This window comes from Epinephelus fuscoguttatus, linkage group LG17 (assembly GCF_011397635.1).
Source record: "Epinephelus fuscoguttatus linkage group LG17, E.fuscoguttatus.final_Chr_v1".
NCBI classification, from domain to species: Eukaryota; Metazoa; Chordata; class Actinopteri; order Perciformes; family Serranidae; genus Epinephelus; species Epinephelus fuscoguttatus.
Genome location: NC_064768.1, coordinates 20,789,750 through 20,812,466, shown reverse-complemented (window position 1 = coordinate 20,812,466; position 22,717 = coordinate 20,789,750). Strand labels below are relative to the sequence as shown.

Sequence of the window (22,717 nt, the reverse complement as noted above, 5' to 3'; positions counted from 1 at the left end):
CTGCTACATTAGTTCTTGTAATTTGTAGCTCTTCCTTTCTTTCTCTTTTCTGCTCTCCTCACTCTTCACAGGACCTGGGTGAGGAGGAACTGTCAGAGGGAGGTGTGGAGTTGCGCTGGCCTGTCAGGTCTGCAGGCCTGACAGCACAGCTGCAGGCGCTGAGGAAAGCGCTCTACCACAAGTATCTCCAAGAAGTAGCGGCGCTGAAAGAGCAGCACAACAGGGAGCTGAGGAGACTGACAGAAGAAAAGGAGCAGGAGAGGAAAACAGAGGAGCGTCAGGAGGAGAGAGGAGAGAAAAAGCAGGGTCTCAACGGTATTAACGGTGCTAGGAGCTCCAGTGAGAGCCTTGGGGCGACTGGGCAGGTTGTGCTGGAAGACAAACAACACTGGGAGAGAGTGGAAGAGGAAGTTGCCAAGGTAGGTGGACATGTATTTTTATACAACTCATGTATGTAGTCAGTTTCAATAAAACTGATGACAGAAGCATTGCGTTTGATTGATGCAAAAAGGATGCAGTTGGAGTTGAATAGTCAGTGGTTCTGGTTCCTTAAATATGAATATTTGCTGGTTATCTTAGTCTTTTGTGATATTACAGTTTTTCCTGAATGTTTACCCATTAACAGTGATTCCTGAAGCACGATTTCTGACACCATAAACACTAATTCACCAAGTGTGCCAAACTGAATGCACATTGTCTGCCTTACCATCAGTTTGTAATTTAATAACACACTTCTAGCAAAACTGCAAATGCTGGTCTCTACACTATTTTGCCAGTTGCCCTTTCACACTGAAACATGTGCTGCCTAACTCAAGACAACATGTGATGATGAAGTTTTATGGCCAGACCTACGAAGAAGGCCAGATTTAGCCAAATATTCTTCTGATTCATTTTTCTAACATCCATGTTTTTGTTTTCGGTAACACTTTACTTGAAGGTATCTACATAACGGTGACATGACACTGTCATAACTATGACATGACTTTGTCATGAACTTGTCATAAACATGTCATAAACATTATGTACATGTCATAAACGTTTGTGACTGCTGTCATTAAGTGTCATTCGTTTTTTGTAATGACAAGTTGACATTGTTTGGGTTGTCTTGATTATGACAACTTGACATTAAATTTGTTTGGGATGTCCTTATTATGATAGCTTGACATTAACCAGGATGACATTACCAGAAGATGTCTTTGTCATAACGACTTGACATTAACAATAAAATGCACCTCTTTTTGTGTTTATGACAAGGTGACATAATGATTATTATAATTAGTTGTCATAATAAGGACATCCCAAACAAATGTAATGTCAAGTTGTCATGACAAAGACATTTTCTGGTAATGTCACTTTAATTAATGTCAAGTTGTCATAATCAAATCATTACAAAAACCTAATGACAGCAGTCATAAACGTTTATGACATGTACATAATGTCGATGACAAGTTCATGACAGTGTCATGTCATAGCTATGCCAGTGTCATGTCACCCTTTTGTAGATACCTTCAAGTAAAGTGTTACCTTGTTTTTTTTTCTGCAGCGCTTTTGTTGTATGAGGAGTGTTTGAAATTCTGTCCTCCCTTTCTTGACAGTGTTTATGCTCGTAAATACACATCCATACTTTACACATTTGGATATCTGTGTGTATGTGTGTTTAATTTATGTATAGAAATTATTTTGCAAACTGCTTTGCCTGCACACAGCCTTAAGTGTTCTTTTTTATTTATACTATCAGTGTTAACGTAGTGCTTTGTGTGCTTGTTCACATGATGGTTTGTGTGTACTTTTTCGGAATAGTTTAAAAGGGTTTTTCCAGAGGTTTGCTTCTGCACGAGATGTATAATGTTTTGCTGGTTTGGTGTAAGGTTTTGTGGTTAGTGTGGAGAGTTAAAAATAGCCTATAGATTCAAAGATAGTGCCCTTAGCAATTAGAAAAAAACTATTACAGGGAGTATCTTTTGGTTGTGGACTGCAGGTCAGACAAAACAAGACATTCAGAGATGTCATTTGAGCTCTGTGACCATGCATTGAAAATAACAGTTGCAGATACAGTACACTAATTCTCTTATGATGGAAAATGTTATTTTATAATTGTTAATGTAATTACATCTGCACTCTTACCGTAGATCTCTGTTTCTCTATATCAAGTAGAGTCCTAAGACACATTATCTTTGGATCCATATTTTCTGACAGGCCATAGTTCAGATGTCCGTGGAGTTTGCACAGCAGATTGAGCTGGCTCGAATCAACAAGCGTGCCTGCCAGAGGAGCGCCGCCATGCAGACCTGGTCAGATAAAGAGGAGGTGGAGGAGAGGGAGAACGAGGAGCGGGCGAGTCCCGGAGCTCCTCTCACCTCAGGCGCCTGGCTGGAGGAGGTGGAGAAGGAGAGACTGGAGAGGGAGCTGCAGGAGAGGAATGCCGAGATCAGAAAGTTAAAAGCGGAGCTGCAGAAATCAGAACCTGAGCAGGTCAGTGTTTCTAACTGAGCTGTCACATTTGATGTGTTGATTCACTCTCCGCTGTCCCCACAGATTTCATTCACTTTATCTGAGAGAATTCTGCTGTGTCATTCATTTTCAGATGCACTGTCGCAATGCAGCTGTTGCATCGAATACTCTATCATTGATTATGTATGCTTCAACTAATATTGGTTTTGCATTGTCTTTTTACCAACACAGTAAATGTGTGTTGACTAAATAATGAAAGTATTTGTTTAAATACTGTCATTAGTGAGTAATTTGGTTTAATTTGGGAAACAAGTGTAGAACGATGCAGCAGCATGTTTGTGTAATATGCTGCATCACCAAACACACTGTGTGTATAGTGGGACTTTGTAAAATGTTTCTATTTTTGTTCATTTTTGGGATCCAGCGTAATTCCCAGTGAGGTTTTTTTGGTTTTGCACACAACCTTTCTAGCCTCCTATTTACCTAGTATTTCAGATACAGTAATTGCATCTCTTTAACCAACACCTTTTATCTGAAAAGTGTGGAACAAGATGTGCATACACCCTTATTATCCTTTTAAAGTAGGGTACACCATTTGAATTATTTTACTCTTGTATACACTTAATTTCTGATTTATTGTGTTTCTCACTTCAGTCGTTACAATTTCACAGAAAGCATATTTGTTCATGCGCTGCTGTCAAAGAATAATATTTTAGATACCCACTTTCTCCTCTATCTACTCTCCATGTTCTGGTTTCCTCACGTTGATTTAGGATTATTTCTTTAAACCACCCCTCATGCCTTGAAGAGCTAATCCCAGGGCCTGCCAGGCTTTCACTAACCATTTATTGCATGATTAAGCTTTAACTGTGATAGCAGCGGCTGTCAGCTTCAGTGTTCTTTGTGAGATGAGTTGCTTCAACACACTCTTGGTGGTCATTCACACAGGATAATTTAGTGAAAAGCAAAGTTCTTAAGCTGCAGTAATTGGCTCAGATGAGTTGTTATGATGAGAAAAGTCTGATGACACTCGATTGAGATGTTTACACAGATTATTATCTTATTTTCTTCTAAATTAATAGATTTATGTAAAGAATTTCATCAAGCTGAACTAAACTGTGAAGTCTGATAAAAGTGACATAAAAAGCCAGAAGGATCTTTTGTTTTGGACAAAACTCAAATGTCCCCTAGGTCCAAAAAATATGGTTGTAGTAATTCTGGATTTTAAATTCTTGCCATTTTAGGTTTAAATTCTCAGTTTTAGAAAACAAGCTAATAAATGACATTACAAAGTATGGAACAATTAATAGACTTTTTGAGGGTTTTTTGTGAATATTTTAGGCCCATAAAGAATGATTTGGTTGTTTAACATGTCAGTAGATTTAATTCAAACTTTAATACCATGTTCATGTAACTTTAAATCTGTTAACACATACATAATATATATTGGCATGTTAATGTACGTTAATTATGATGGATAAAATGCTAATGCTGCATACTAAAGAATGTGGAGTCAAAATAATTACAAGAAATGGGACCATTTTTGTGTCAATAAGATTTTTAAGCTTTACAGGCATTTGTACAACACTGTATGTTGTTTGTTAGTTAGATAACTATAAAACAGTGTCATTCAAAAGATGCTATGATCTGATTCCTTGACTGAAGTCAGTGCCACTCTCGCTCATCTGCATTCTGTGCACAGCATAGTGTCTGGGAGTGAAGTGGCTGTAGAAGCAGAGCTGCACTTCTGCTGTGCTCTCAAAAGATGGAGCTGTCGCCTCTGCAAGTCTCTGTGCCTCAGGTGCACCTGTTGCCATAGCAGCACAAAGATACTAGTGTTTCTCCCAGCCCCGAGAGAGTCAGAAGTGCGTCTTTGTGTTTGTGTGTGTCTGCGTGCTCGTTAAAAAGGGCACTGTGTCTACGTGCCCCCTCGCCGTGCCTTATTTGAATGCACTTTTACTAATGGTCGCACACACAGCCGCTCTGTCTTTCGTCGTCCAGAGTTTTCAGGAGTCTTTGTGTTCAACTGCAACTTTGCAATGACGGGACTGCTGTCTGTGTTCTCTCTGCTGCCTGTCCAGGCCTTGAAGAAGAGAGAAGACGGTCAAGAAGAAGTTGAGGAAGAGGAAGATCCAGGCGGGTCAGGAGTAAAGCAGGCTGGTGGAGGCAAACTGTCATTGCAGGGTGATGGAGAGTCTTCTGATAAGGACACTGAAAGGTAGTGACAGACACTGTGTTCGTACTGTTTCCTTATAATAAACCTTTGTGTACGGAGATGCTCCAAAGATTTATATTAATTGAAGCCAAATTAGACTTAATAGGGTGGCAAATATGTTGTTAATTGCCTCACGCCTTTCTTTTAGCCAACCGACATTTTGTTTTTCATTAGCACTACAGATGCTTAGAAGAAACTCTTCCTCACTGTGTGCTTACAGAAACATCTTGCGTAAGGCCAATGAGAAACTCAGTCAGGTGCTGGTTGATGTCCTGAAGACTACGGCAGCTGCGGAGGAAACTATGGGACTCCACATGCAGAGCTTGCGTGACGCCTCCAGTGGAGGACAGCAGGCTGCACCCGTCAGACCTTACGCTGCAGGCAAGTAACATCAGGTCTAAGTAATAGTTTAAGGTAAATGTGGGAGTTTATGTTTGGGCAGAGGGGTCACCCACCTGTTTATTCAAATATGTTAGTTCAGATGTTGGTAGTTAGCTGGATGTGAGATTTGTACTGTAGCAAACACACAGGAGAATAAAACAGACGAGAAACCTTCAAACTGTAGTTATGTCAGCACTCACTAAACAGCACCACAGTATTTATAGAGCTTAGAATCAGTTTGCATGACAAAGAAAAGCATCAGATTCTCACAAGCAGGAAACCAGCCAATGTTTGGATTTTTTGCTTAAAATAAATTCCGAAAACAATTATTTGTTATCAAAATAGTTGCCAATTAATTTTCTGTGAACAGACTAATTGATTATTCGGCTAATCCTTGCAACTCTGCATAACTAAAATGTTTGGATACTAAGTAGTGCAAATCTGTTTTAAACCACATTCATTGCCATTTTTAAATCTGCTTTTAATTGGTCCAGAGTTGAACTTCAAATCACATTTGAACTTTCAACACAACTTGTCCAGAGTGTTGCTAGCTGCCATGACTGCAGTCTAAGCTTCTGCTAATATATTCCGGTGTGACGGAGCAATACTGCACCATGACCACATGATGCTATTGTTCTGACCAAGAGTGTATTCACCTCTCTCTCTTATTATAATGGAATAACATATCATCAGTTAGCATATGGATGTTGTCACACACAAATTCTTTGTGATCCCATGCAAATAACATCTTTGACAGTTTGTCCTGTGAGTCAGATCAGATCAGATTTGCCTGCCGTCTGAATGGCTCATTATAACTGAAAGTGGCGACTCTATGGGAGCTATAGACAACAAAGTCTCGTGTTAACAAGATAATCCTGTTTGTACTGTAGGTGTTCATGGGACTCTTTTGTCCTTGTTTAATTCAAGATTTTCAATATTCCTATAATCTGATATGCCAGTTTGTCTTTGTAAGTTTATTGGGCTGCACATGACTTGCTGTATTTGACCTGCTGACGTTATGCACCTTAAGACTGGTATTGTGGATTCAAATCTCTTAAATTTTGAGTCATCTTGCTGCCTGCTGCTATCATGATATCCCTGTGAGACTGTGAACGTGCAGATTACGTCATGTAGTGTTAAGGCACAGTCGCGTGACACTGTGTACTCATTTGAACCATATGATGTATGTGCCTACAACCTCATTATGGTTATATATTTAGCACTGCTTTGCCTCCTGTTCTGTCCTGAATATAAACTACACAAGACTAGCATTTTTTTAAAGGTTGCACTTGTCCTTCACCAAGCCTTACATCAGTTCATTTAGTCATGCAAGCTTCAAATGGTTTTAGGAAACCAAATATTTACTCTTCTTGCAGAGTTTTACATGAGCGTGCTCCTTATTCTCTCACAGTATCTTTGGTTATTTGTCTAAAGTTAGCATGCAGGTAAAACATAAACATCTGCAAACTTCACAAGGAAACTGTAATAGCCCACTGGAATAGAGTTAAGTCTGTATACAGTATAATATACATCAGGTCTGTGTATGATATGTTTCTGCTCTCTCTTCTCTGGTCATGCCAGGTCACTCTGCACAAAGCTGCCAGGGCAGCGAGACCACTACAGATGATATGAGTCAATGGTCCGGGGGGGCGGAGGCTGACGAGGGTCTGGAGGTGTCCCAGCAGATGATTGAAAGCCTGCTGCTGGGGGCGGGGACACAACTGGAGAACGAGGAGTATCTGATGAGCATCAGCAGCCGACTCCAAACGGCTCTGGAGAAGATGTTAATGGCCATCACCGACACCACCAACCAGGTACAAACATTCTTTTGGTTAAGTGGCCTGAGATCAATTTATTATTGATCTCTATAAACAGATATCTGTATATGTATATGTATACAGATTCTGAATACATATACATATCTGTATATGTATGCAGAATCTGTTGGCAGTGAGACAAGATTTTGGTATGGAAGCATTCTGATTTCTGTTTCTAGGCCAAGTATTACTGACCAGTCATGTCTGAGTAGGCTTTGGTTGCCCTGCAGATAAACACTCTGTGTGGAGAGCATTGGCTCAGACCCCACCGACTATCATTTAACTATGATTTATCTGCATTCATATGCATGTATGTGTTTATAGATATTAGCCAATTGTGTCTGGGCACGTCTCAAGTTCCTAATTGAACTGAAAACAATAATGGTGCACAGAAGAGAAAGTCGTGCCTCTTGCTGTGGTAAGCAGTTTTTCCCAGGTACAGCATTTCAAACGAATCTGAAAATACCATACCCCCCTCTTTCTGGAGCGCTCCCCTCTCTGTCCTATGAACCTCTGACCAGATAGCCACAGGCACATGCGTGCACTTTATACAGTAACCTCTACAAGTACTTGTCAGTCTTATCAATCATTCCAGTTGTGATTGTGGTCCTGATGCCATTATATAACGGCAGTTTTACGCAAATTACTGTCCTTTTTTCTCCGCAAAATTATGGGCCTTTATAAACCCTTTGAGATGACACACTGTGATCAGACCCACTTTTTGTCCATCTTCCTTTTTTCGAGTTGCTTTGCAGTGTAGACAGTCATTGCCAATGCTGGAGTAGCAACTGTCTCTACTGGATGCTCTTCCATTGGATCAGGCTCTCACCGAAGGGATGTGCACACGCATCTGTATTTGTGGAACAGCAAATAATCCAATCCAGTCCAATCCAACTTTATTTATGAAGCACTTTAAAACAACCACTGAGGTCCCAAAGTGCTGTACAGAGAAAATAAGAACACCCTCTCATTTAAATGACCTGTGATTGGACAAAGTCTTCCGTCACTGCCTAGATTTTCTAAAACCTGAAAACAGAGCTAACAAAAACAACAACAATAACAACAACAACTTCCTAAGTCTCAGATGAGAAGATCGGCAACACTCTCTAATCTGGATGTTAAATAAAAAGCCAGTGGCTGGCTATCTTATCTCAGCATAGAGTTTTTGAAATGGGGCAAACAGCTAGCCTGTCTATCTTCAGTAGATTTTAGTAATTAACGTCCTCAATAATAAATCTGTACAAAAACTGATGTGCAATTTGTTCCTTAACAAGGATTTACATGCCAAAATTTTGAACTATTCCTTTTAAAAAAGTTATTGTTTGCTTATTAAAACCATCGTAAATCAGAAGAGTTTCCTGATTTACATAGATTAGGATAATTTAATCAAATTATGACAAAACCAGCCTCATAATCTGACCAAACATTTGTTGCCAGTTTTAAATGCTCAACACTTTTTTCAGTACTCTAGTGATGTCGTAGTTTGTTCAGAGACATTGGATCTTTTCAGGTTGAGATGTCAGAGGAACTCTTCGTGAACAGTCCTGTGTGTGTTTGATTGTGCAGAAAGCTCCAGTGACACATTTAGGCTTTGTCAAAACATTTAAATACCCACACTCAACACTCCCTCTGTGGGTTTCTACGCCTGTTCATGGAGGCATAATGGGGATGAGACTGCAGAATGTGGCTGGCAACAAAGTTGGCCTGTCTAGAATTCACACACAAAAGAGCCGCCTCATTCCCAGTGGTTGCCTATAGATACGAGCTGTATTTACACTGAGCTTTTGTCCGGTCGATCAGCCTATCATAGTCAGGAGTGGGCAGAACAACTCCACCCCCCCTCAGGCTGTCCGTGTAGTGCTCCCGCTGCGTCCAGTGTCAGCCCACAGAGACGGGGCCCTTTTAACTAGGCCATTGAATGTGTTACTGTAACTGACTGTGCAGCACATCTTCCCGTTGGCTGAAATTCATGCGTTACTCACGCTGAGATGGGTTTTATCTTGCCGATCTAAAAATAGCTTTAAAGAAATTTCCAGCCGAGCATCACTGTTGTTCAGCCTCCATCTACACAGCAGAGAGCGTGATGGTAGAATTTTATTTATCGAATCATTTGGATGTAATGACATGCTTGTTGAATCATAAAAAAAAGTACCTATTCTTGGCAGTCTTATATTTCACAAATTATACATTGATGTGAACACAAAAGGCACCAATAAAAAAAAGAATGATAGTCACGCATTCAAGTGCAGTTTTCTACTGATACTCTCTTCCTACTAACTAAAAGAAATCCCCGAGTGCAATATTGCAGTCTTTTACTTTGTGATTATCCAAAATTTGACATCAAAATGATGATTAAAAAAACAGTATCTTAACTACTATGATAACTAATGATTATTTTTATTGTGTGTTCATCTGTAGATTACTTTATCAATTTATCAATTAGTTGTTTGGTCTATAATATGTCAGAAAATGGTTAAAAATGTTGATCAGTGTTTCCCAGAGCCCAAGATGACCTCCTCAAGTTTCTTGTTTTGTCCACAACCCAAAGGTATTAGTTAATAGTCATAAAGGTTTAAAGAAATCAGAAAATATTCACATTTAAGAAGCTGGAATTAGAGAATTTAGTCAAATTGATAAATTAATTATCCAGTAATATGGTGAATAATAGTTGTAAATTAATCAATTTATCAATTAATTGCTGCAGCTAATTTACAACAATTTTGATGATTGATCTGTCATTTAAATATTTTTTAAGCAAAAATGCCAGAACATTCACAGGTTCCAGCTTCATAAATGTAAATATTTGCTGGTTTTCTTTGTCTTCTGTGACTGTAGGTTTTTTGTGAATATTGAATATTGAATATATCAACATTAGAGCTGCAACGGTAAGTCAGCTAATTGATTAGCCAACTATTTTGATAAACAGTTTATTGATTCAGTCATTTTTTCAGCAAAAATGTCAAACAAGAGTGAAGAGTCTTAGGGGTATGGACTGTTGGTTGTACCAATGAAGCAATATCAAGACATCACTTGGGCTCTGGAAAATTGTAATGAGCATTTTTCAATTTTTTGGCATTTTATAGACTAAACATTTAATTGTGAAAATAATCAGATTAATCAAAAATGAAAAGACCTCCGCCAAGCAGCTCGGATTTCCCGCCATTTTATTATTTTATCCACTTCGCTTCAACTGATCACCACCAAAATTTTATCATCTGTTCCTTGTCCCATTATCAACCTTTCCTGAAAATTTCATCAAAATCCACTCAGAACTTTTTGAGTTATTTTGTAGACAAACAAACAGACCAACGCTGGCGAAAACATAACCTCCTTGGCGGAGGTAATAATAGTCAGTTGCAGCCAAAGTCAACATGAATTCGGTTGATTTTTGATGATTTTCTAACACTTTTAAGACCAAACAATAATAAATTAGTCAAGATAATACTAATTAATTAAAATAATAAGCTGCAGCCCCATTGAAGGACCACTCTGGATTTTACAAGGAGAATACACAGTTTACATCTCCAAGTACACACCATTAACAGCACAATAAACTTGTAATCAACAAAGCCTCCTAATGGTTTGTTCAATGATTTTTCTGCTGCTATCGATCTGATATACATTAGTCTTGTCTGTGTGCGGTGCTTGATCGTCACGTCTTGTCTGAGGAACAGCATCGTGAACAGAGATTGATGTAACAAGCCGGTCAGGAATGTTAAGTATCTTTGTTAAACTACTGCTGTAAATTATTTGCATGAGGACGGCGTTTGTTCACTCCCACAGTCTGCCGGTAAGACGCCTCAGTGAGACATGGAAATTGTCCATGTGCAGTCATGGTTGACATGTCAAACAGAGACAGTAGGTGGGACAGAGAGGCAGCATGTCAGAACGCCTTAATTACTTTTCTATGCAGCTGCAGGACATAGGGAGGGAATCCAGTTTGACAGCTTTCTGTGGGCAGGGCGTGTGTTGTCTGTGGGTTATTTGTGTGTGTGTGAAGATTCTGTGATGTGTTTGCAAACCTACCTGGCCCACTGGCTCTAAAGATAGAAGCCACACCTGCTCCCCTCCCACTTTTGTTGAACATTATACTGCTATGTGCTGTCAGAGTAGGAAGTGGAAGCTGCTCTTGCTCTGAGGGGTGAAAACTGACATGGAAGTCTGGGATTTAATCATTTTTTTAAAAGCACGTGGGTAGATGGAGGCAACATGAGTGTAACAGAGTGACAGTAGGCTGCCTTGGGTAAATAAACTTCGCCTGACAGGACAGAGAGATCCGGCAACAGTGAGTAATATCATGAGCACGGGAGCATGCGTGGAGAGGGAATGACAGCAATCCTAGACGGAAGTAGAAAGGAAAGAGTGAAATACTTAAGATCCAAGCCCTGTCATTTCACCCTCGGCCGGCTGCTGCTTGGACTAAACAATTAAAAGGGGCCCCTGGGAGGCTTCCCTGCAGGTCGGGGTTGCTACGGTGGCATAGTATTGTTAATGAATCTCCAGTGAGAGAGAGAGAGCAGAGAGAGAGAGAGAAGAGCAAGCCGGAGCATATGTGGGGGTGTGAGTGTTACTGAGCGGCATGATATGGTTTCACTCTGAGGAAAGAAGGTCAGAGAGAACAGAGGGCTGGAGCTCTTTCAAGAGGACACCAAGAGAAGAAATGTTTGCCTTTGTGTTTACAAACCTCCTGTGGTCGTGTTCAGGAATGCCTTTTAAGCTGCCGGATCAGGATATGACTTCCACCTGCTATCGAGGATGACATTTTTTTTCTATGACACCAACTCTCACTGTTGCCGGATGATTTTCTCTTTCTCAATATTTACCTGGAACTTGTTCTACCTCCACCTGGCAGCATGTGATTGAGATGAAGTGAATGTCACCCTCTCCATCTGTTTACTCTTCTTGTGTGTGTGGCAAACACATAGAAACTGTTGCTTGGAGCTAACCACAACGTTGCTCGCTGCTTCAGTCCCCACTGGACTTTATTCTCATTTGTGGTTGCACAGCTCAGCCTGATAGATCACGGCAAATGGAAACCTCTTTTGATGACTCCTGTAAAGCAGCTCCAACATATTAAACCGAGGTTGGAAGTTCTCCCTTCCTGCGTCTATCTTTTACCATGGATTCCTACCGCTCGTACTGGAACTCAAGCATGCGGAGCACAGCGTGGGTGGAAGGGGAAGACCAGGATGTGTACGAGGTGGAATCTCGTGTACCCCTTCCCCGACCTTTCCCAATGTCCAGCACCTTGAATGAGAAGAATGCTGTCATTGTGCAGACGCAAATCTCACATGTCAATCACAGGACTAATGGTCACCTTCTTAAGGTTATCTCCAAAATCTCCCTGCCCACTCCTCCCTACACAGTAAGTTTACACCCGGCAACTGTACTGTGTTGGACAGGTTTGTGTCATTTAAAACAGATGGAGAGAGCTGTGCTGTTGATTAATACTTCATAGGTACAATTACTGCCGCCTGTTTCATGCCGTTCAGGTCTGCACATGCAGGTGTGATGTAAGTTAAATGTCAGTCCACGTAGGAGCACAGCAGCTCTTTTGAATCAGTAGGTGAAAGATTATATGACATCTGTGGCAGGGTCACGTTACCACTTCCTGCTTCCCATAATGTAACAATGAGACCTTTGCTCAGGGAGATATGGGAATCTATGGAAACTAACTGTGGGACGAATGTGAGTGTGTCGACAGGTTATTGCAATATGGTGATGTCATAGCTGTTCCGCAAGAATAAAACGCCGTTTGTCACCTGACCTGAAGGTCATTATACGAATGTGATATCAGTATCATTTGGTTACATCTGCACCTAACCTCATTTTGTTATTGACATTTACATAGGTGGCTTTTTTGTACAGTGTCAGTGCACTTACATTAAAGTCTGTCTGCACATGAATATTTATATTTGTAATTTGCAATTTGTAATAGTGTATCCTTAAAGGTGACAATAAAATGGATTTCTTAGTAAGTTGAAGGTAAATTGCTTGAAGGAAAACTTCACCTCAAAGTTAAATATTTTTCCTCTTACCTGTAGTACTGTTCATCAGTCTTGATTGTTTTAATGTGAGCTGGCGAGTGCTGACGATATTGGCCGTAGAGATGTCTGCCTTCTCTCCAGTATAAAAGAACTAAATAGCACTTGGCTTGTGTTGCTCAAAGTGCCAAAAAATAAAAAATAAAAAATTGAAAACTCAACAGCATGCACCCACTCAAGAACAAGAGGCTTGCGTTCGGGACTGCGCAATATATTAACATTAATGGGTTCCTTCTTGGCCGAGCTGTACAGTCCACTAGCTCAGTGATGCTAGGTGAGCTACCAGTAGAGACACGCTTCCTTCTGCGTAGGGATGTGGTTGTAGTTCAGTAAAGAGAAAATAGTGCCTACATGAAACTCCTCCTCAGGTCTGTGGCTTATCTTGAGTGAACAGGTCATGATTTCTAGAAAGACACATTGCTGTTGAGATTTTCAAATGCATTTTTTGGCGCTTTGAGCACCACAAGCTGAGTGCCATCAAGTTCCATTATATTACCGAGAGGGCAGACATTTTTACGACTGATATCGCCAACACTTGCCAACTCACACCAAAACAATCTAGATTTATAAATTGCACAACACGTAGGAGGAAAAATATGTATTTTTGATTTGGGGGTGAACTGTCCCTTTAACTTGATTTATCAATTTGCTCTCTCTTACTTTATATATTATTATGCAGATAGAACAAATGGGCTGGAAGATGTGGTTGAAATCAATATTTTGATACTAGAAGGAAAACTTTCTGGATTCAGTAATTATGTTACAGTAAATGTATATGTGTAATGTGCATCAAATAGACATTGAAAGCAATTAATTGTGGTCCACTGTTATGTATTACATGAGACTTAATTTTTTTATATGTAGAAAAGAGTTTCATTTTAATTTTGTTAGATTTGAACAACTTGCTCTGTATCATTAACGTGGACAGCAGAGGTTTGTAGTGCAGTAATACGATCAATTACATCAATGTTTGATTCAGCTGAAAGTTGTAAATGATGAGGAATAAAATTAAATAATTAATGTGAGAGAAACAAAAACTTTTCCCATAATGCAGCTTAATAACATCTTTCATTAGATCCTTGCTGCCTTCTTAATAGACACTTCTTTCAGACCCCACAAATCCAATTTGCGACACAAGCTTTTCATTTAAAAAAAAATGTAAATCTTGAGTCCAAGCTAAGATGACATCATTGGCCACCAAAGACATTATATAGCTGTTGACACCAGCGGAGTAGTTCTCCTTGTGACAAGTAAACTGTTGTGTAAAATCGGTGGCGTGCCCCTCCAGGGCAAACGATTCATTTTCAGTGTTTGTTCTTCTAAGCTTATTAATACAAGTCTTCCTTCTCCTGACTGTTCTTCTTGCGTGATATTATCTTTCCTGAAGACAAAGGAAATCCAAGATACACTGTTGGGTTTTTGCAAAAATTAAAATGCTTTTATTTTAATGGCAGTATAGATTAAAAAGACCAATACATTGCGAGTTGCAAGGCTTTGGTCTTGCATTGAACCTTTCAAAAGATGGAATAACCGTCTCTTTCCTGTTCCCCTCTCAGGTTGAACATGCCCGGATAACCCAGACTGAACTGATGCGGGAGTCCTTCCGCCACAACCAGGAGATGACCGAGCTGCTGCAGAAGCAGGAGGAGCTGCAGGAGAGGCTGTCCGAGGAGGCCCGGGCACGCGAGCAGCTGGCTCTGGAACTTCACCGCGCTGAGGGTGAGTTTGTCTGGACAATGAGAACATTTTTAGGAATTACCATGTGCACGGAATAAACAAATGAGTTTCTCCGACATGTACTTTAGGTAAGTGTTGGTCAATTTTTATGTCTCTGAGGAAGTCTGCACAGTAGGGCTGGGTATGGGTACTCGTGAAATAACACAGTACCATGTAGTATCCAGACTTCTACAGTCAACACAATACCTGTATTTGTACTTTTTTTTTTTATCCAGATCTAGAAAAAATTTGTATGGTTTAACTTGAAGCCAATCACCGCAAGTGATCTTAAATTTAATGCAACATGTGATTGGCCCACTACTGCAGCAGCTACAATCCATACAGTCTGTGGTGTGGTGAAGTCAAAGGCGATGTATTTTACAGAGTTGGCACTTCAGCGTCCATAGATGCCACCGCAGCGTTCAAAAGTAATCAAATAATCAAAGAAGTTAACTGAATGCTTCCATTTACATAATGAGTATCAAATGAAGTAGAAAAAAGGTATCATATGAAGTATTCTATTGGTATCGGCATCACTTTAAGGGTACCGGTATTGAAATTTTTTAAGCAATACCCAACCCTACTATCATCCACTTTTTGCAGCTTCGAAAAACCATCTTCTTCAATACAGCCTCCGTACAGGAAGAAACACAGTACCTCTCTATTTTTCTAATTGATGATGTGCGAATGTGTGTCTGTATGTCAGAATGACTACAGAAAACAGAGAGCATAAGGAGGAGCTGCAGTGAAAAGGCATGTGTGCATCTGTTTGGGGGAGAGGGGGTGTTACAGGGTGTGATGGGATCAGCTGTTAAAAAGGGAGAGTGTGAGACCATCTGTGGTGAGAAAACGACAAATGTTATTTTCTGTTTCTGATTTGCCTCTGACAGCTAAATTATGAGGCTTTGTGTCTGGAGGTGATGGTATTTGTGTGAGAACAAAGTAAAATCTTGAAGCTTGAATAACCAGGAAGTCAGTTACCAATGTTTAACAACAGTTTAGGTGCTTTGAGAGATCTTGCTGCGGGTACAGCTAACTCGATGTCCCCTCCATGTCAGAGACAGCTGGTCCACTAGGGTCAACTGTTAGAAACACATCCACTCTCTCACTCACCAGACGACTGGGCTCATTTTAAGTCCCTCGCACAGTTTAGCTGAAGTATAGTCATTTCTTTCTTTCTGGCTTTGTGTAGACACTGAACAATGGTGAGTTTATTGCTTTTCTCTAATCTTAATCATCTTTAGTAGTATCCTGGTATGATGTTTGTTTCTATTATCTTATAGAGGTGCTGAAGAATGGCAAATATTTGCTGTCATAAAATGCTTTATAGTTTTACAGCAGATACAGATAAAGCATGTGGTGAGTGTTAGAAAATAAAAGGGACATCATTATAAAGAAAAGGCAGGGCAACTAACAGTTATTTAAATGGCTATTTATCTGCTGAGTTTTTGAATAATTAAATAAATGTGACCATCTTGCCTGTTTTCACCTAGACCAACAGCCTAAAACATTTTCTTATCAAAGAAAGCAACAAATCCTCACACTTTAGAGGCTGGAACCAAAGAACAGTTAATATTTTTGCTTGGGAAAAAAACTGAGATGATCGCTCAGTTAGTAAAATGGTAGCCGGTAAACATTTGTCAGTCGACAAATCAGTGAATCGAATATTAGTTGCAGCTGTAATAGAGAATAAATGCTGCACCCTGGGGTTGCGTATACTGGTTTCATGGTGTACCATGATATGAAAATTGATCGTTATCATAGCGTGTACATTTCTTTATCTATGGTATTGATAGAAAATGCAACCAAATGGACAATCTCAACTTTATTTAATTTATTTATAATCAAAAGGAAGTCTTTTTTACACATACTTCCATAAAAAATTGTTTAAATTTTCAATTATAGTAAGGCGGGTTTTTTTAGCCATAAAGAAAACCCTTCTGTTTTCATTCCCGTTATGGGCCGCTGCCACTAATGATGATCATGATATTAATAATAATTGTGTAAAACTGTGTATCATGATCCCGTCAATATTTTTTGAGGCTGTTATTGTACCGTAAAAATCTCATACCGCTTTAAGTCCACTACAACCCCATAGTAACATCATGTTATTTCATGTTAAAGAGTCACAGAGCAGCTGTGCCTGTCTGATGCTGTGGCATGCGGTTTCTTCATTAACTTTAAAGGAGTGCTTGCAGTTTGCATAGCCTGAATCTCTTGGACATCTACTTGTACAAATGCCAATGATATAATAATTCGCCTCCTATTGTGTGCATGATCCATGCAGGTAAAAGCTCAGGGTGCGGCCCTTTTTTAAACTGGTTTTGAATGAACCAAAAAGACAGGCTCAACCTGGAAAAAGATCCTCTTCACTGATGACGGGATGTATTATATGTCAGTGAAAAGGATGGAAAGTCTTCTCTTGTTATGTTTTAACAAGGGGAAAATGGGCTAAGTTGGACAATCTGAAGATGTGGAGTTGTTGTCTGGCAGAGTAAATGTGATTATATATTCCCAGGAGAGCTCTGTGTGGGTAGTGGAGAGTGTTTTTAAGTCAGTAATCATGTGCATCTGATGGCTGTGTATCGTGGAGGGATCCCTCCTTAGGCAAACTTTACACACAGCTCTGGATCCTGCTTGGATGTCGATGAAATAACACCTGACAGCACAGGTGACATTTACCTTCTGCCTCCTCTAGATAACACAGAGCATATTGTGAGCTCCAAACAAGAATCCGATCAGGAAATATGTAAATGTTACCTGCAGAGCTGGTCTCACTCTACGCCAAAGTTGCAGTTTCAGTAAATGAATAAAGGGTTTCTCATTAGTCTGTTAGTGTGTGCGAACCCCCATTTTCCTGTGACTACGGGCTGAATACCATCCTGGTGCTTAATGCTTGCTGACCTGTGACAGAGCAGTACAGTAATGATGGAGCATTTCATTGTGTTTACAGCAGTCTTGTACTTCATGTCGAGCAAAATGGGTCAGACATGCTCACTGGTGTTCATCTTTGCATTTGTATGCATGTTTGTGTGCCACTGCGTTTATGTACGTGTGTTTTTGTTTGCGGTTGTGTTGTTGGTAACCTTGGATTTTGTATCCTGCTGTTAAGTGCTTGTTCATCTGGATGGCTGCCCTCTGTATGAGTGTGTGTGTGACTGAAGCTAGACTTAAGGCTCCAGATAATTCCTCTGTTAAGTGATTGCAGGAATTAAAGGATCAAAAAGAGTCAATAACTTTATGGAAGGGAAAGTTTGTATATGAACACCCTTTTTATTTGTCCTGCTTATGTGCAAATTCAGGTCTGATTGATGGCTACACGGACGAACGGGCTGCGTTGGAGGAGCAATTGCGTCAGAAGGAAGAGCTCCAGCTGAGCCTCGAGCAGGAGCTGCAGGTGAGGCATTCCAGCTGCAAGCAGGAGGAAAAATAATTAACCTTTTTTATGATGGCACATGACCTGACAACGTTTAAAGGTAGATTTTTTGATTTTGCCTCTGGCGCCGAACAGTAGTGACTCACGTGTAAGCAGAGTTACTTAAGGTTCAATGAGGAAGATAGGATAGATAAAGGTTATAAGTCTGGTCTTTTCCTTATCATCAAGAAATTCTGTTAAAAGGCCAGAACCAACAATAAGTATTATATGTGTAGCTAAAGTCAAATATAGCTTCACAGTATGGAACATACAGAGTCCTTTAAGCGACAGCCCTTATCTAACACAGATATCAGAGTTTTCTTCCAGGCTGACACTGACGGTCTTTTCTCCATGCAGGTGACAGGTAGCCGGCTGCACGAGTTGGAGCAGGAGAGGCTTCAGATGCAGGAGGAGCGTGAGCTGCTGTCACGGCAACAAGACGCTATGAGGGAGCATGCAGGGCCCCGCGAGCTTCGTATGTATCCCAGAATTTCCTTACTGAAAATATACCGATTTTTAGCAAGTTATCATTGTTACAGTTTAAAGGAAATATTAGGAAATCACATCCACGTCCAAACACTAAATATATCTTTGATTTTGTGAATGTAATTGCATTATAGGCCGTAGTTACTATGCCAAAGATAATGGATGAAGAAACTAAAACACAAAATCTCTCAGAATCTGTATTTAGATTATTAACAAATAGGTTTTCACATACACAGTATGACACAGTTGTATCAAAAGAGAAATAACTCACCTAAATTAAAACATGAATTGTTCCCTGAATTACACTTTACAGCTTAATTTGGTGTGAACCATTAACCCAGGGTCAGTGTCAGCTGCGTGCCACATAGTAGTTATCACTGTTTTTAGCACCTCCTTCAAAGTTGTGTATATTGACGGTATACAGTACCCAGATTTGCATCTACACAGGGCCTCAGCTCTGATTTAAAGGTTCACAGGCCTCATATTGATTTCCTTTGTAGTTCTAGTGTTGCTGTGGCCTAATGGAAATAACAACAATTTACGAGCCACAATTTGACTGCATTGTCAGCGACAGGAATTCAGACCAAAGTTCAAATGTTCATATTTAGAATGTTTTTTCATTGTAACAACACTGAGCAAAGTCTTATCTACATCTCTTTCACACTTGCCACCAGTATTTGTGCCACAAGTCATACATGTACAGGTATTTGCCAAGAAGTTTGGAAGCTGGCAGTGCTTGCAATTATTTTTTTAATAACGTTATCTCAAGATAACGAAGCTTGTTTTCTCGTGATCATGGGGTAATTTATGTCCAGTCTCGAGAAAACAAAATGAGGAGCTCTTGAGATAACAAGTCAATTTATCACTTTCGTTTTCTTGAAATCTCAGAGTAGTTAGGGAGAACTCAAAAAATGAGTGTCTGGTTCAGTTGATCACAGCTGACAATAGCTTTTACGATCACTGTCATGTCTAAATGTTATCTCTGGAAGAAAGACACAGCTCGATATGTGCCTGTGTTAGACCTTGATTGAAGTACAGTCTGATGCGTTGATCAGTAATGGACACTCCTTGATCTGACGTTTTCATCTTAAATCAGTTGTAACAGTTGTCAAGACATCATCTGTGTGTGCTGGCATGGCACTCCTGGTGGTTGGTTATCTTGACGTACCAAAATAATTAACCCTTGTTCTCGGGACAACGTCATTTGAAAAAAAAAAAAAAAAAAAAAATGATTGCAAGCACAGCTGTTTTTGGCTTACGGAAAGACGTGCTCTGGAAACACGAAGATTAATGACTTTACCTACTAATCTTGCATTATTACCCCTGGATGAAAAGAAAGGTATGCCATGAGTTCATTCTCTTATAAAATGGTGAGTATCTAAGGGTAAAAAAACAAAAGGGCTGTTACGGAAATTTTCTCCTTTCACAGCATCCTTTCCACAGCTTTAACCTGCAGCTGTGAAACACACAGAGCTGTTCTACCTTCACCCTTTTCTATTCTTTATCTGAGAGTTTTCCTGTTCATGACAAAAACAAGAGCATGTTACATTCCTGTGCTTTCTTATTCTCCTGTAGGCCTAGTTGAAGCTGCAATGGTTGCAGCACCTGAAGCAGGTGTGTCCACTTTGAGCATGGCTCAGTCATGTATCTACTATATGTTCTTTTAATTGTCTCACTGTAGCCGAGTGACAGTTTATCTCTTTAACCCTAATCCAGCAACTCACCAACACAGCTTGGAGCTTGCTTGCTATGAGCTCACAAACTCACTCAGTTCAATCACTAACCTTTGCTTCAGCTTTTCATTTTGATTGATTTGTGTCCCAGTTCGTCAGTTTTACTGTCTTGGAGTCAATGTTAGCACTCATTTTAGCATGACGAAATGAAAGTAATCTTAAGACACATACATGTAGTCATTATTTCCTAACTGTCAATCATCTGCATTCTAATTGAGGCATCTTTTTTTACCCGTAACATATATTTCAGATCTGTAGATGCTGATCTTACAGCATATCTTTGAGCGAGATGATTGGCCGTTCAGGAAGTCCCTCTCCCCCTGCCTGTAAATGCTTATTGGGCATGGATATGGCAATGTCTGGGCTGTCCACGTGTCTGTTCTGTCATATGCACTTTCTCACCTTGTTACTTTTGCACTAATCCTGAGGGGTTTGATCCTGGGTGAACCGGTGTGGGTTGTTCATTGGTGGCAGCGGACGGGCAATGAAGCATCATGATGGGGAATCCTGTTCAGTAACGGGGCGTTACTGTATGTTGGGAAGTTGACTGAGATGTTGGAAGAGTCTGAGGTTAGCCTTGTATTCAGAAGCTGTAAAAGTGACCACAACATATAAAACTGCAACATTTCAGATAAGGAAGTTTTTTAACAACATGATAAAAAAACTTTTAAATCTAATCACATGGCTCACAGACTTCAGACTCTTCCATAGATCATCTCAGCATCCTGTTCGTCACTGAAATCAAACCTGAATGAATCATTAATCGAACTTAGCCAACTTCAGTTGACAGGCAGTGATACTTAACCTCTCCTCCGTCCTCCACTGTATTCTGTAGACCTGCTGGAGGAGACGGAGAAGCTGATGAAAGAGAAGGTGGAGGTCCAGCGTCAGGCAGAGAAGGAGAATGCCGACCTCCTGAAGCAGGTGAAGCTGCTGGAGGTGGAGCTGGAGGAACAGGTCAACAGGGTGGTCGAGTTGGAGCATGCTCAGAGCACAGAGAGCGGAGACCTCCGACAGCAGGTCCAAGCACTGGAGAAACAGCTGGAGAAGAACAGGAGGTTCCTCGATGTAAGTGACAAACAAAATGATCGCTAGTGTCAAGTACCTGTGCGGCTTATATGAAGGAATACTTCACTCCTCAATCAATGAATACATTGAATGTGATAAGAAAACTTTGTGGGGTTTTTTTTTTTTTTTTTTTTTTTTTTGCATGCCTCCATGGTAAACAAAGAATCCCAAATGGAGAGAGGTCTTGATGAATTGAAGTCATATATCAAAACATTTGTTTCCAAACTCTCTCACAACTTGTGCAGTATAACTCAAGTCTCATTTATCAAGTCATATGCTCAGTGCTCTATGTGCTGATGACTGTTTCTTGTGACTGGATATAATGTAGGCTGCACCTTATGTTAGAGTAGACAGGTTAGTTTAGTTTAGTTTGCATTTTTGCAAATGTAGCCAGAGTTTAATTTGAATGCTGGTTAATAAAGTCTCACTGTTCATGAAGTCAGGGAAGACATAACTGCTAAAGACTCATATTACAGCTTCAGGCTCAAGCTATTCAAAATATCTAAAAGCCAACCTGGTGATTTCATAATTTTGGGGGGGGGGGAATCTACGTCATATTCGGCTCATGGACTAATGAGTTTGTTCCCGTCGTCATAATTGGTTCTCTTGGCCTGGAGTTGGCACGTCATTGTCTAGATGGGGTTTGAATGCAGATTCCTTCTATTGTCCTGTTGATGTTGGTTACGCACAAATTTGAAATGAGCACATTAGTAAACATGTCATTTTTTAATTAGATTATTTGTCCAATCCTCTTCCTCATAGAGACAGACAGTCGCATCTTTCTGTAGCGTGCCGTAAAAATGGAAATCTAGATTTCATTTGTATGTTTACAGCGTGGGTTAATGAGATCATCAAATATTTTCTCTGATCATCATCTGAGAAAATTATGATTCTTATATAAATGGAGACTCACTAGATTTCAGCCTCTCTTAAAAACATTTTTGAGAAATGCTTCTGTCACCTACCTGTCACTTGCTCTGTGTATTCACATTTATGTGACATTTGCCTGAACTTTTGTTACTGAAGTAAACAAAGACAACAATGGCACCGTATGTCAGTGCTTACCTCATCAGATGGTCGTCCAAAGGCGTACAATCTGCAGATTATGCAACACCCAAAGCACTTTTACAAACTCTCAACTGTAGCTACAGGTGTTTGCATTGGTGTCCCTAAAGGTGACTTCTGTCCAAGTTGTAAGTCATCATAATCTGCAGCAAGTAGGATTTAATAACAGTTAAATGATCCCATTATCTCCTTCACTTCAGACTTCTGTAACATTGACCAGACGACTAACTGTAAGTAAGGGAGGAAAATTCAGCACATAGACACTTGCTTTCCTGAAAAAAAAGAGCAGTTTTATTAAGGAAACCTGTTTCTCAAAATGTTAATTT

The 22,717-nt window shown here is 40.0% G+C and overlaps 1 protein-coding gene across 6 annotated transcripts in view; it reads left to right on the top strand.

Moving 5' to 3' along the window:
- Nucleotides 1-22,717, top strand: part of akap9 (A kinase (PRKA) anchor protein 9) — an 85,778-nt gene that overhangs the window by 38,462 nt on the left and 24,599 nt on the right. For 5 of the 6 annotated variants that reach the window (XM_049601684.1, XM_049601685.1, XM_049601681.1 and 2 more), the window contains 10 exons: nt 72-419; nt 2,197-2,472; nt 4,533-4,669; nt 4,887-5,047; nt 6,629-6,861; nt 14,465-14,627; nt 17,927-18,021; nt 18,397-18,514; nt 20,101-20,139; nt 21,094-21,326. In XM_049601684.1, coding sequence (XP_049457641.1) covers nt 72-419; nt 2,197-2,472; nt 4,533-4,669; nt 4,887-5,047; nt 6,629-6,861; nt 14,465-14,627; nt 17,927-18,021; nt 18,397-18,514; nt 20,101-20,139; nt 21,094-21,326 — 1,803 coding nt within the window. The remainder of the gene's footprint in view (nt 1-71; nt 420-2,196; nt 2,473-4,532; nt 4,670-4,886; nt 5,048-6,628; nt 6,862-14,464; nt 14,628-17,926; nt 18,022-18,396; nt 18,515-20,100; nt 20,140-21,093; nt 21,327-22,717) is intronic. The other variant, XM_049601683.1, reaches the window with a different exon arrangement.